At 44.0% G+C, this 14,234-nt stretch overlaps 1 protein-coding gene across 6 annotated transcripts in view; it reads left to right on the top strand.

The window, feature by feature from the left end:
• The window catches only part of ZMYND11 (zinc finger MYND-type containing 11), an 85,033-nt gene extending 72,521 nt beyond the window's left edge, over positions 1-12,512 (top strand). For all 6 annotated transcript variants that reach the window (XM_083188989.1, XM_083188990.1, XM_083188991.1 and 3 more), the window contains 3 exons: positions 1,971-2,249; positions 4,447-4,632; positions 9,180-12,512. In XM_083188989.1, the coding sequence (XP_083045115.1) occupies positions 1,971-2,249; positions 4,447-4,632; positions 9,180-9,302 (588 nt within the window). In that variant the 3' untranslated portion in view covers positions 9,303-12,512. The remainder of the gene's footprint in view (positions 1-1,970; positions 2,250-4,446; positions 4,633-9,179) is intronic.
• The last annotated feature ends 1,722 nt before the right edge of the window (positions 12,513-14,234 follow it).

Genomic DNA, 14,234 nt, shown 5'->3' with positions numbered 1-14,234 from the left:
ATCCGGGTCATAATGGTAACCCTTTGAGAGCCAATGTTTCTGTGAGAGATCCTAAAAATATCCGATAAAAATGCCAGCGTCGCTCACAGCAACTGTTATTTTTTTTTTGGGTGCAATGTTTAACTAAACTCTAATGAATTGACTTGGCTGTTTTTGTGTTTATTTATTCTAAAAGAACAGTCGCTGTAAGCGGCGTTGGCATTTTAAGCGGATATTTTGAGGATCTCTCACAGCAACGTTGGCACTCAAAGGGTTAAGCTAAAATATATTATTGGTATTATTTAGTGCCGTTGAAAGAAATTGCTGTGCCCCACCACCCATTGATGATTTGTCAAGGTGGTTTTGAACGGATTTCAGTTGCAGTGTAAGCTATCTCTTCAGTATCCTTCTACTTAATCAAAATGTCCTTATTTCTTTTTTTACTTACAATTTCTTATATAGCGCAGCAGATTCCGTTGTGCTTTACAATAGTAGACAGTGATAAAACAAACCGGGTAACAACAGACAGACATGGAGGTTAGAGGGCCCTGCTGCAAGTTTACAATCTATAGGGACATAGGAGGGAAACACAAGGACTGGCAAGAGTAATAGTATAGCAGTCCCACCAAGTTACAAGTCCAGAAGGGAAGCTATATAATACATAAGTGCCTCAGAGGGTTATGCATGTAGAACTCAAATATGATAGGCTTGCCTGAAGAGGTGAGTTTTCAGGGAGCGCTTGAAAGGTTGGAGGCTAGCGGAGAGTCTTATTGTATGTGGAAGGGCATTCCATAGGATGGGAGCAGCCCGATGAAAGTCCTGTAATAGTGAAGGGGAGCTAGTGATCCGTTCAGAAGAGAGACGCAAATCTTGTGCAGAGCGGAGTGGTCGAGATAGGAGATATTTTGTGATAAGTAAAGAGATATAAGCTGGTGCAGTATGGTTAATAGCTTTATATTCGAGTAGAAGTGTTTTATATTGAATACGGTAAGATACAGGCAACCAATGAAGGGACTGGCAGAGCGGATCAGCAGACGATGAACGTCTTGCAAGGAAGAACAGCCTTAGCAGCAGCATTTAAAATGGATTGCAGTGGTGAGAGTCTGTTCTTGGGAAGACCAGTTAGGAGACTATTGCAATAATCAATGCAGGATCTAATGAGTACATGGATAAGAGATTTGGTAGTGTCTTGTGTGAGATAGGGTCGTATTTTGGATAGGTTTTTTAGATGCATGTAATGGGATTTTAGAGACAGATTGAATGTGGGGAAGAAAGGACAGTTTAGAGTCGAGGATGACCCCTAAGCAACGAGTTTGTGGGTAGGGTAGATTGTCTAGTTGTCAACAGCGATGGAGATGTCAGGATGGTAACTGTTCTTAGTTGGCGGGAATATAAGTAATTCCATTTTGGAAATATTGAGTTTGAGTTGGCAAGAAGACATCCAAGATGAGATGGCAGAGAGACATTCAGAGACTCTGCCTAAAACCACTGGTGACAACTCTGGGGTTGATAGATAGATTTGAGTATCATCCGCATATAAGTGATACTGCAATCCGAAAGAGCTGATTAGTTTGCCAAGAGAGAAAATATAGATTGAGAAAAGCAGAGGACTGAGGACTGAGCCTTGCGGAACTCTGACTGACAGAGGTAGTGAAGAGGAAGTAGAGTCAGAGAAGCGAACACTGAAAGAGCGATCAGATAGGTAAGATGTGAACCAGGAAAGGGCTAGGGAGTTTAGTGTTTGTAAGAGAAGAGTGTGATCAACAGTGTCAAACGCAGCAGAAAGATCTACAAGAATAAGTAGTGAATAATGGCCTTTAGATTTAGCAGTTACCAAATCATTTACCACTTTTAGTCAGTGCTGTCTCAGTGGAGTGTTGAGAGCGAAAGCCTGACTGAAGTGGGTCTAATAGGGTGTGAGAGTTAAGAAAGTTTGTGAGGCGAGAGTAGACCAGTCCTTAAATCTAACCCAACATTTTTCTTATTTATAGGAGGTAGAGCCAGAACCTGAAACAGAAGCTGTGAGCTCAAGCCAGGAAATCCCCACTCTACCACCACCAGTGGAAAAGGTGTCTGTCTGTACACAGACTAAGAAGCAGAGTGCCTCCTCTCCAAGAATGTTGCACCACAGTACACAGACCAATAATGATGATGTGTGTCAGAACATGTGTCATGACAAGTACAGTAAGATCTTCAACGAGTTCAAAGAAAGAATGAGTACGGACAACAAAAGAGAGACTGAAAGAGCCGTACGAGAAGCTCTAGATAAGGTTAGAATAAAATGTTCTCAGTTGAAAAGCTGTAAATATGTTTTACTATCCCTTGTGTCTGGTAATGGTGTGCAAGCTAACGAGAGCCTACTACATAGGACAGTATACTCTGCTTTTCTCTGGTATTGTCAATGGTACCTGTAATTAGAGCGTTTAGGTATGAGGACAATGCTATCTGTGGCCAGTCTCTTACCCTATTATTTAAGTGGAGTTTAGTAAGTTTAAGAGTAAAAGTGATATAGGCTGTGCCATGCCTCTCAATCCAGATGTATATCAAACCTGATGTATATAAAGTGACTCCCCCTTTGGTCCTCTGGTGTCAATTTTTAAGCAAACCGCATATTGTAAAGAGCGAGGAGAGTGTAGTCAGAATGTTATAGACATCTGGGGATTGCCAGGACAGGAGGAATACCAGATCCCAGGGAAGTAACAGTCTGTGCTATATTCAGTAATTATGCACGGAGGTTGCTCATGGTTCTCTGAGATTTGGTGTTATGCGCTTAATATAATGTTACTTGTCTAATATTTGACATTTTAATTTGTTCATATATTTAGTTAGTTTAATGTTCTAATTAAGTCATAGTCTGAAACCTTTTTGCATCCTTGGCTCAAACTGCAATTATTTGCTATCAAGAATGTTCATTTACTGTACAGTATGTCAGGATAGATTTCATGCCCATCACACACATCCACTGTTACATTCTATAACCGCATAGTCACAGTTCCAGCTGAAACTGTAGTACTCTAGGAAATGACAGGAGGGATATATAAACAGAACAAAATCAAATGTTAGAAAAGACTGTACATAACAGAGTTAAGGAAGGACAGAAACCTTCTCTGGAGCAGTAAGTGTGACTGGGGGGGAGGGGTGCAGGTGTCCTAAGGTGAGCTCAGGCAGGATCGAACCCTCCCATGGAGCAGTAAGGCACAGATTTACTCCTTGTGCTTCCCAGCGTCTAGATCACCCATACACACATAGTAATGTATGTATGGGCGATCTGTGCTAACTAGTGTTCTATTTAGCACAGGCTGGCGATTTGACTACATCTTGCCTACATGTAGTCAAAATCTAGTCAGATGCACAGGTCCAGTCATCGCTCGGAGGTATACACACAGAGCGTAACATGCTTAATATCCAAGCAATCTTGTCAGATTGTTTAAAAAATATATATATTAAAATCGCCCTGTGTGTATGCCCTTTAAGACTTGCAGTCGCATAGGCAATGCAGGTCTGGGGCCTGAGGTGCTTTTCTAAGTGGCGGGATGCAGAAAGCAGGAAACTACCTGTGTGGTTTATCACAGACCCATGTTTAGATACAATCTTTTTGCTTTTCCTGTGAGTTTCCACCCCTAAAGGTGCACATACACAGTTAGACCATTTCCATTTTAAATGACTGGTTCCTGTATATCATCATGTGCGTCAGTTCATCGCACAAAAAAGGGTTTTATTGGTGTTCCCATAAAACCGCTGGGCAAGCAGGCATGTCAAATCCTGCTCTGGGCGGGTGGCTGACATCGCAAGAAGTCAACACCCACCCCAAATTCAAAGATTAGCGGCCCCTGAAAAGTAAGTATTGACACTTTTCAGAACGAAGGCTGCAGAAATCCTATGATGGTTAGCGACCATCAAATGATTTCTCCTCCGTTCGGTTGCATGCGAGGGGTTGTGTAAGGGATGGATTTACAGGGAGGGTCGGGCGGGCAACGGTAAACCTGTTTGCAAGGCTGCAAACATACGCTGCCTTGCAAACAGGCCTGAATCAGAGGTTGATCCACCTTAATTACCTTTTATTGTATTGCAACCTGGTGCACAGCAACACTAATAATAACTAGACAGAAGTACTAAAGGCACAATGTTATTACATTCATGCTAGAGACATGGGGCCAGATGTACTAAGCTTCAAAAGTGATAAACAGCCAGCCAGTCAGCTACTACCTTGCCGTGTCACAGGCTGTGTTTAAAAAGGTCAGGCAGGAGCTGATTGGCTGGCTGTTTATCACTCTCCAATTTATCACTTTTGAAGCTTAGTGCATCTGGCCCATGAGCTTTATGAATATATGGAATGAATGTACAAAACATATCTAATCTCTTCTATACTAGCTGCCTGTATTATGTGATTGGCTTTTGTGAAGGCTAAGGCATGCCTGAAGTGTTTTGTCTTTCAAGGTAACTTACAATCTGTTCCTATTACTACAGCTGCGAGCAGAGATGGAAGAGGAGAAGAGGCAGGCAGTTAGTAAAGCTGTGGCCAACATTCAGGGAGAGATGGACAGAAAGAGCAAGCAGGTGAAAGACAAGTGCAAAGAAGAGTTTGTTGAGGAAATTAAGAAGCTGGCAGCACAACACAAGCAGCTGATCTCCCAGACCAAGAAGAAGCAGTGGGTAAGGGGCATACGGCTATAATCTGTCATAAGCACTAAATCTGTTACTATTCCTGGGAGTGTGCCCATACACTGTACAATTATTGTATGCAATTTAGACTAGATCGCATCTTATATGTTTTGCGATGCAATGCAATCTAGTCCAAATTGCATACAATAATTGTACCATGTATGGGCACCTTCAACAATATTCACTGGAACGCTGACAAGTGGAAAAGACACTGCTGAAGGAGGAGCAACTTCTGGTGGTCATTGTTTATGGCCCAGGTAAACCTAAAATACAGGATGGCTTGTGTAAAAGTGCCAATAATAGTAAATAATAAAATGTGCTAAGCCCCACAGCTAGCACACTGTAAGGGATACATTCCAGGTATAGTGCACATAGCTATTCAGTTATATCCTGTGGTAAGCCCCACAGCTAGCACACTGTAAGGGATACATTCCGGGTAAAGTGCACATAGCTATTCAGTTATATCCTGTGGTAAGCCCCACAGCTAGCACACTGTAAGGGATACATTCCGGGTAAAGTGCACATAGCTATTCAGTTATATCCTGTGGTAAGCCCCACAGCTAGCACACTGTAAGGGATACATTCCGGGTAAAGTGCACATAGCTATTCAGTTATATCCTGTGGTAAGCCCCACAGCTAGCACACTGTAAGGGATACATTCCGGGTAAAGTGCACATAGCTATTCAGTTATATTCTGTGGTAAGCCCCACAGCTAGCACACTGTAAGGGATACATTCCGGGTAAAGTGCCCAGAGCTATTCAGTTATATCCTGTGGTAAGCCCCACAGCTAGCACACTGTAAGGGATACATTCCGGGTAAAGTGCCCAGAGCTATTCAGTTATATCCTGTGGTAAGCCCCACAGCTAGCACACTGTAAGGGATACATTCCAGGTAAAGTGCCCAGAGGTATTCAGTTATATCCTGTGGTAAGCCCCACAGCTATCACACTGTAAGGGATACATTCCGGGTAAAGTGCCCAGAGCTATTCAGTTATATACTGTGGTAAGCCCCAAAGCTAGCACACTGTAAGGGATACATTCCGGGTAAAGTGCCCAGAGGTATTCAGTTATATCCTGTGGTAAGCCCCACAGCTATCACACTGTAAGGGATACATTCCGGGTAAAGTGCCCAGAGGTATTCAGTTATATCCTGTGGTAAGCCCCACAGCTAGCACACTGTAAGGGATACATTCCGGGTAAAGTGCCCAGAGCTATTCAGTTATATACTGTGGTAAGCCCCAAAGCTAGCACACTGTAAGGGATACATTCCGGGTAAAGTGCCCAGAGGTATTCAGTTATATCCTGGGTAAGCCCCACAGCTAGCACACTGTAAGGGATACATTCCAGGTATAGTGCCCAGAGGTATTCAGTTATATCCTGGGTAAGCCCCACAGCTAGCACACTGTAAGGGATACATTCCAGGTATAGTGCCTAGAGCTATTCAGTTATATCCTGGGTAAGCCCCACAGCTAGCACACTGTAAGGGATACATTCCGGGTAAAGTGCCCAGAGCTATTCAGTTATATCCTGGGTAAGCCCCACAGCTAGCACACTGTAAGGGATACATTCCGGGCAAAGTGCCCAGAGCTATTCAGTTATATACTGTGGTAAGCCCCACAGCTAGCACACTGTAAGGGATACATTCCAGGTATAGTGCCTAGAGCTATTCAGTTATATCCTGGGTAAGCCCCACAGCTAGCACACTGTAAGGGATACATTCCGGGTAAAGTGCCCAGAGCTATTCAGTTATATCCTGGGTAAGCCCCACAGCTAGCACACTGTAAGGGATACATTCCGGGCAAAGTGCCCAGAGCTATTCAGTTATATACTGTGGTAAGCCCCACAGCTAGCACACTGTAAGGGATACATTCCGGGTAAAGTGCCCAGAGGTATTCAGTTATATCCTGTGGTAAGCCCCACAGCTAGCACACTGTAAGGGATACATTCCAGGTAAAGTGCCCAGAGGTATTCAGTTATATCCTGGGTAAGCCCCACAGCTAGCACACTGTAAGGGATACATTCCAGGTAAAGTGCACATAGCTATTCAGTTATATTCTGTGGTAAGCCCCACAGCTAGCACACTGTAAGGGATACATTCCGGGTAAAGTGCCCAGAGCTATTCAGTTATATCCTGTGGTAAGCCCCACAGCTAGCACACTGTAAGGGATACATTCCGGGTAAAGTGCCCAGAGCTATTCAGTTATATCCTGTGGTAAGCCCCACAGCTAGCACACTGTAAGGGATACATTCCAGGTAAAGTGCCCAGAGGTATTCAGTTATATCCTGTGGTAAGCCCCACAGCTATCACACTGTAAGGGATACATTCCGGGTAAAGTGCCCAGAGCTATTCAGTTATATACTGTGGTAAGCCCCAAAGCTAGCACACTGTAAGGGATACATTCCGGGTAAAGTGCCCAGAGGTATTCAGTTATATCCTGTGGTAAGCCCCACAGCTATCACACTGTAAGGGATACATTCCGGGTAAAGTGCCCAGAGGTATTCAGTTATATCCTGTGGTAAGCCCCACAGCTAGCACACTGTAAGGGATACATTCCGGGTAAAGTGCCCAGAGCTATTCAGTTATATACTGTGGTAAGCCCCAAAGCTAGCACACTGTAAGGGATACATTCCGGGTAAAGTGCCCAGAGGTATTCAGTTATATCCTGGGTAAGCCCCACAGCTAGCACACTGTAAGGGATACATTCCAGGTATAGTGCCCAGAGGTATTCAGTTATATCCTGGGTAAGCCCCACAGCTAGCACACTGTAAGGGATACATTCCAGGTATAGTGCCTAGAGCTATTCAGTTATATCCTGGGTAAGCCCCACAGCTAGCACACTGTAAGGGATACATTCCGGGTAAAGTGCCCAGAGCTATTCAGTTATATCCTGGGTAAGCCCCACAGCTAGCACACTGTAAGGGATACATTCCGGGCAAAGTGCCCAGAGCTATTCAGTTATATACTGTGGTAAGCCCCACAGCTAGCACACTGTAAGGGATACATTCCAGGTATAGTGCCTAGAGCTATTCAGTTATATCCTGGGTAAGCCCCACAGCTAGCACACTGTAAGGGATACATTCCGGGTAAAGTGCCCAGAGCTATTCAGTTATATCCTGGGTAAGCCCCACAGCTAGCACACTGTAAGGGATACATTCCGGGCAAAGTGCCCAGAGCTATTCAGTTATATACTGTGGTAAGCCCCACAGCTAGCACACTGTAAGGGATACATTCCGGGTAAAGTGCCCAGAGGTATTCAGTTATATCCTGTGGTAAGCCCCACAGCTAGCACACTGTAAGGGATACATTCCAGGTAAAGTGCCCAGAGGTATTCAGTTATATCCTGGGTAAGCCCCACAGCTAGCACACTGTAAGGGATACATTCCGGGTAAAGTGCCCAGAGCTATTCAGTTATATTCTGTGGTAAGCCCCACAGCTAGCACACTGTAAGGGATACATTCCGGGTAAAGTGCCCAGAGCTATTCAGTTATATCCTGGGTAAGCCCCACAGCTAGCACACTGAATATCTCTGGTCACTTTACCTGGAATGTATCCCTTACAGTTATATTCTGTGGTAAGCCCCACAGCTAGCACACTGTAAGGGATACATTCCGGGTAAAGTGCCCAGAGCTATTCAGTTATATTCTGTGGTAAGCCCCACAGCTAGCACACTGTAAGGGATACATTCCAGGTAAAGTGCCCAGAGCTATTCAGTTATATCCTGTGGTAAGCCCCACAGCTAGCACACTGTAAGGGATACATTCCAGGTAAATTGCCCAGAGCTATTCAGTTATATCCTGTGGTAAGCCCCACAGCTAGCACACTGTAAGGGATACATTCCAGGTAAATTGCCCAGAGCTATTCAGTTATATCCTGTGGTAAGCCCCACAGCTAGCACACTGTAAGGGATACATTCCAGGTAAAGTGCCCATTCATCTCCGTTACGGGGGTGGGTTGTTAGGTCTACAACAACTATATTGACAAGCATTGGGTCGACAGGCAGCAAGGTCGACATGGGTCAAGGTCGACATGTCTAGGTCGACACAAACATTAGGTCGGCATGGGCAAGTTCCACAGTCAAAAGGGCGACATGGGTTTTTTTAACAGTTTTTTCTACCTGAATGTCGACATGGACACAGTTTGAAGTGCACCGCATCCCCTCGCAGTGCTTCGGGCGTGGTGCCCCGCTACGCTCGGAGCACTATTTTATTCTCCCACCGTGCCCTAGTGGATGGTAGGGTATGAAATACTGCCTGTCGGCACGTGTGCTCAAAAAACTGTGAAAAACCCCATGTCGATCTTTTGACTGTCGACCTAGACACATGTCAACCTTGCTGCCTGTTGACCTAGTGGTGTCTACCCAATGCTTGTCGACCTAGTTGGTGTAAACCTAATGACCGTATCCCCTCAGTTACATACATGTGTTATAGAGTTGTTTCTATTATGGTTATCTGTCTTCAATCTGTTGCAGTATTACTTAATTGTATGTTATTGAGGGAGTATAATGTGTTGGGTTTTTTTTTTTTTTTACCCCATTCAGTGCTACAACTGTGAAGAGGAGGCGATGTACCACTGCTGCTGGAACACCTCTTACTGCTCCATTAAATGTCAGCAAGAACACTGGCATGCGGAACACAAGAGAACCTGCCGCCGGAAAAGATGAATCCTTCCTTTTAATAGTTTCTGTGATCTAAATCCTCAAACTCTGCGTTCTTGTTTTTCATTTTCAGGATGCCGTACGTGCTTACTATCTGCATACCATTTTTGAACCAGCTCATAGTTTGCTCAGTGCCGGACGATATGCTTATTGCACAGCTCCAGTACTGAAGTGCTGATAACCTTCTTCACAAAGACATGTTTTGCACATTAAATATCGTGCTGGTCTTCTCCTTCTAACCTGTTTACTGCCAGAAGATCCGGCAATGCTTTGCCGATTAAGGCCTGGCGGCTCTTCTGGGAACAATCATGGTTAGACCGTTCTTTCCTGTCATAACTAAAGTTAAGAGGAGTTGAAACACTTTTACGTTCATTATGACAATATTGCTGATAAACTGTAGTTTTGCTAGACAATTTTGCATTTTCAGGTTCAAGACATTTTGTGTTTATAATATTTTGAACAATTTTAAATAATTTTAACAATTGTATGTCTGCCAAGCAGCAGGTCTTAGTCCACCCCTTTAAAAACAGGCAGCATTCATTGTTTAGGGGCGGTGCCTAAAAGAGTAATCTTGGACCATAAATCCAGGTGGCAGAAAACAGAGAACCGAAAAGTTAGGTGACATTCATTTCTGATGGATCAGTGAATGTAAAGAACCTATAGGGGGGAATCTACTACCTGAAGCGGGCCTCACTTCCAAGCCTGCCATGCTTGTTCTATTACATTTCTCCTACTAAGAATGGCATTATGATTTTAGTTATTCTGTACCAAGGGGTTTTAAGATTCAATTTTAGGGAACAGGGTTCACAAAGCAGGAATTATTCTTGCATATTTTATTTGTAAAATATATCCCATGTTTGTTCATTACTTATTTTCAATATATAACTTTTATAAAAAACATGAAAAATGAAATATATAAACTTTGATTGCATAGTTATAAATACAGGTAATCCTATCATAGAGCATAAAACAATTACTTTTAAATTTGCACAGTTCATTGTCCTATGAAGGCACACTTACAGCGACCACGCAAACCAAGACTCAACCTTGGAGGACTTCTTACAGGGTTTCTTGAGATCTCAGCTGTGCCGTCAATGTTCCAAGTAATGCACCTGATCACACTACTTATAGGCATCTGATTGTAATTGTGGGTGTTTGTCAGGGTAATCTTACTCTGAGCTTCTCTGATTGACATCCTGCAAATTATGTTGCTTCATAAGTAGGAAGCTTGTTTTTTTTTCATATTTTTATTGTGACTACCAAATTCCTGGTGTTGAAGGTTTACAAATAACCAGTAAAAGTGAGACAGTGTCTGTGCAGGGGATAACTGTGTATTGTTATAGACCAGCTTATTGCTCACCTAATTCACTCTTGTGTATCTGGAGCTTACACCATACCAACAATCAATACCGTATATTGGCGAACCAGGAAGTAAGTGCCTATTGGCTCGGTGGAGTCAGCAGTCCTCTTCTATGGTTCCATCTGCAGTGTAGTCCTCTCCATTGTTAGTGATAGGTGCACTTTTTCTCTTACTAAGCGAGTACTTTTGGAGGTACAAAGTCAACCCTGCATGGCTTCCTCGAAAGTACCCATGAGTATCTTGTAGCATTTACAACCTACTATAAAGTTAAATTCTTAAATTCTTTAGCATTAAAGAAAATGTAATTATTTGGCATTATACCCAACACACTAAAATACTGCATTTCCTGTCCACTGGTGTTTGCGATCTTATGTACAGCAAACAACACTGAAATTCTTGATGTTCGCAAAGAGTTTTGAGTAAAAGCCATGCTTCCTCCGCACACACTGAATGACGATAAATGCATGTCAGATTCCTTGTACAATGTCAGTTTTTGTAACATCTTATGGAGTATTTCCCATAGGAATGGATCGATCGTTAAAAAAACATTTATCTTTTCTTAATCTTTCGATTTGTTGGGGGTGGGGTTGTTTTAAAAGCAATTTTCTTTGTTAGCCACTATCCTCATTTTACTCTGTATTTGAATTAATCTTGATTATATTTTTATTTGATAAAGGAAGTCAGAGGTGTTGGTGTTTAATGTGAGAATCTGAAGAGGTGCTGTAGAAAACCCTTACAAACTAGCTATGTGGAAGAAAGATTACAGAGGAAGAGTTGTAAATATTTATTTAGATCTTTGATATTTATTGCAAGCAATGAGACAATGGCAGTGAAAAACTTGAGACCATAAATACACTGGGGGACAAGGTTATTAACTTGTGTATAAGTAATTGGTGCACCTGCAAAGAAAGGGTGCGGTAACTCACAGCAACCAGATTCTAACTGCACTTTTTTTGGTATGATTTAGGGAAGGCATGTCCAAACTGTGGTCCTCCAGCTGTTGTGAAACTACACATCCCAGCATGCCTTGCCATAGTTTTAGCATCCCTAATAGCAAAACTGTGGCAAGGCGTAATGGGACCTGTCGTTTTACAACAGCTGGAGGGCCATAGTTTGGACATGCCTGCTTTAGGGAAAGATATACATTAAGCATTTTTGGTTGCTTATGAATTACAGGGACTTCCTTTCCAATGATTACCCGTGCACCAGTTTTCATATTACCCATTGTTTTTCTTATTCAGTTTCATATATGAAACCAACATGATGTTACTGCATACTACCGATGTTTCATAAACCTCTTCTACATCCTATTATTACAGTGAAACCACTCCACTGCTATAGTGGCCTGCAGTAGTAATATCCTAGCAGCAGGCAGCTATGCTTTACAAGATCTGCAGTATCGATCCAGACCTATGAAAGAAAGTGTATTGTGATAATACATTTGATGTAAAAACCATTCCAAGAAACATACAGTATAGCGGTTATCTGCATGAGAGTAAGACTTGTGTTATTTTGCTTTATTTTCCTGTGTCCTTTGACATGGTTGCACATTGCAGAGTTAAATCGGTGTGAAAACAAAAATTTATCAATTAAGATTGTGGCCTGGTTTTGTATATGTTGTAAGTTAAAAAAAAAAACTCCAAAAATGACAAAAAAAATAAATAAAAACCTGTTTTGAAACCGTTATTACAAAACTGAATTCACTTCTATTTCTTAAGATGTTAAGCTTGGCCACTATGCACATTGTAATTATCCATCGTGGCTGGTCTAGTTCTATGATACATTCTGCCATTTTGTAAGCTGCTCTTACTAGCAATAGGTGTTAACATTTGTTAATAAATGTATTTAAAATGAAATGATGGTGTCGTTCGACGTACTTATCTCTACTGGAATTTATGTTATGTGGAAAGTGATGATTGCAGCTTGATTTTGTGAAAATTGTAGCTAGCCTAAATGGGGTTTCCATGGACACAAATCAGTTATGCGGGTGGAATTGATTATTCTTAATCTGTACTTACAGATGGGTCTTTTCCCATCTTGGCAGGGGATGGCGCTGGCGTCGCCAGCCGCCATCCCCCGCCAGCGCCATGGCGATCGTGAGAAGGGGACGCGAGCGCACGAGAGGCGCGCGCGTCCCCTTCTGACGGCGCTTCCATACGTTTCCCCGGGTCCCCGCCGGCTTGCCGGCGGTAACCCGGGGTCCCCGCCGACTGCCCGCACCCCCCCTAACCCCCCCCTAACCCTGTCCGTCTCCCTGAGGTGGAGACGGACAGGGTTTCCGTCGCGCTAGCGACGGAGACTGAGACGCGCGTGCGCGTGAGACGCACGTGCGTCTCAGTCTCCTCGCTGGCGTGGCTGCTGGCGGGTCGCCAGCGCGTACGTTCTGGCGACCCGCCAGCAAGGATGGGAATAGGAACATACTGTATCTAGCCTTCAAACCAAGAGTGAGGAATAAGTGTCCCTTCAGCTGCTGTTGAACTACAAATCCCAGCACTAAATTTTTAAACTAACAAGGCTTGCTGGAATGTGTAGTTATTTAGTGTGGACTCACCACTTTTTTCTTCTATGTGTGAGTGAAGCAAAAAGGCAAAAAAAAAAAATTATATATATATCTCATATATTTGGCTACATCTGTCACTCAAAGAGTGTGAGTGTGTGTATAACAGGAGGGACCCATTGCTCTGTTTCTGGACTTCTCCCTTAATTAGTGATTGCCAGCACCTGTGTTGAAGCACCTTTCTAATCAATTAATAACATGTGTGAAACAGGTGATGGCAATCATACATTATGAGGGAAGTCCAGAAACAGAGCAATGTGTCCCTCCTGGAGAGGGTCATGTTGGGAGGTATGTGACTGACTCACATGACAGAGAACCAGCCCAGTGAGCCCACAGTGCCAGACATCCTCTGCCTCCCCATGTTGCCCAGCAAAGAGACTGCACCAGGTGAGCGCCCCCCGCCGCCCCACCCACGATTCGCGCCCCCCCTGTGACCCGCGATTCGCGCCCCCCCCCCGTGACCCGCGATTCGCGGCACACACACCCCCGCGACCCCCTCCCGCGATGCGCGACAAAACACACACCACACACACACACACCCCCCGCGCGCCCAATTCGAGGCAAACACACACACACACCCCCGCAATTCATGGCACAGCCCGCGACCCCCTCCCCCCCTCCCGCGATTTGCGGCAAAAACACACACACCCCCCCCCTCCCCATGGCTATGGTCGACAATGAAAAAGGTTGACATGACATTTTGAGATTTATTTTTCATTTTTTTGAATGTTCTCATATTCATTCTCATGTGTCTACATGGACACCGATGAAATGCCACACTTAAGTCAACATTTACATGTGTTGACCTCTCTGTGTTTGATTTTTTCTTGCGGCGATTCGCGGTACACCCCCCCCTCCCCCCACGACCCCTCCCGCAATTCACGGCACCACCCGTGCGACCACCCCCTCCCATGATTCGCGGCACCACCCCACCCTGTGAGCCCCCCCTCCCGCGATTCGCCGCCAACCCCCCTTCCGCGATTCGCCACCAACCCCCGCAACCCACCCCTCCCGTGATTCG

This window comes from Crinia signifera, chromosome 5 (assembly GCF_055691185.1).
Source record: "Crinia signifera chromosome 5, ASM5569118v1, whole genome shotgun sequence".
Taxonomy (NCBI): domain Eukaryota; kingdom Metazoa; phylum Chordata; class Amphibia; order Anura; family Myobatrachidae; genus Crinia; species Crinia signifera.
The sequence above is the reverse complement of the archived record's forward strand: the minus strand, read 5'-3'. Positions and strand labels throughout refer to the sequence as shown.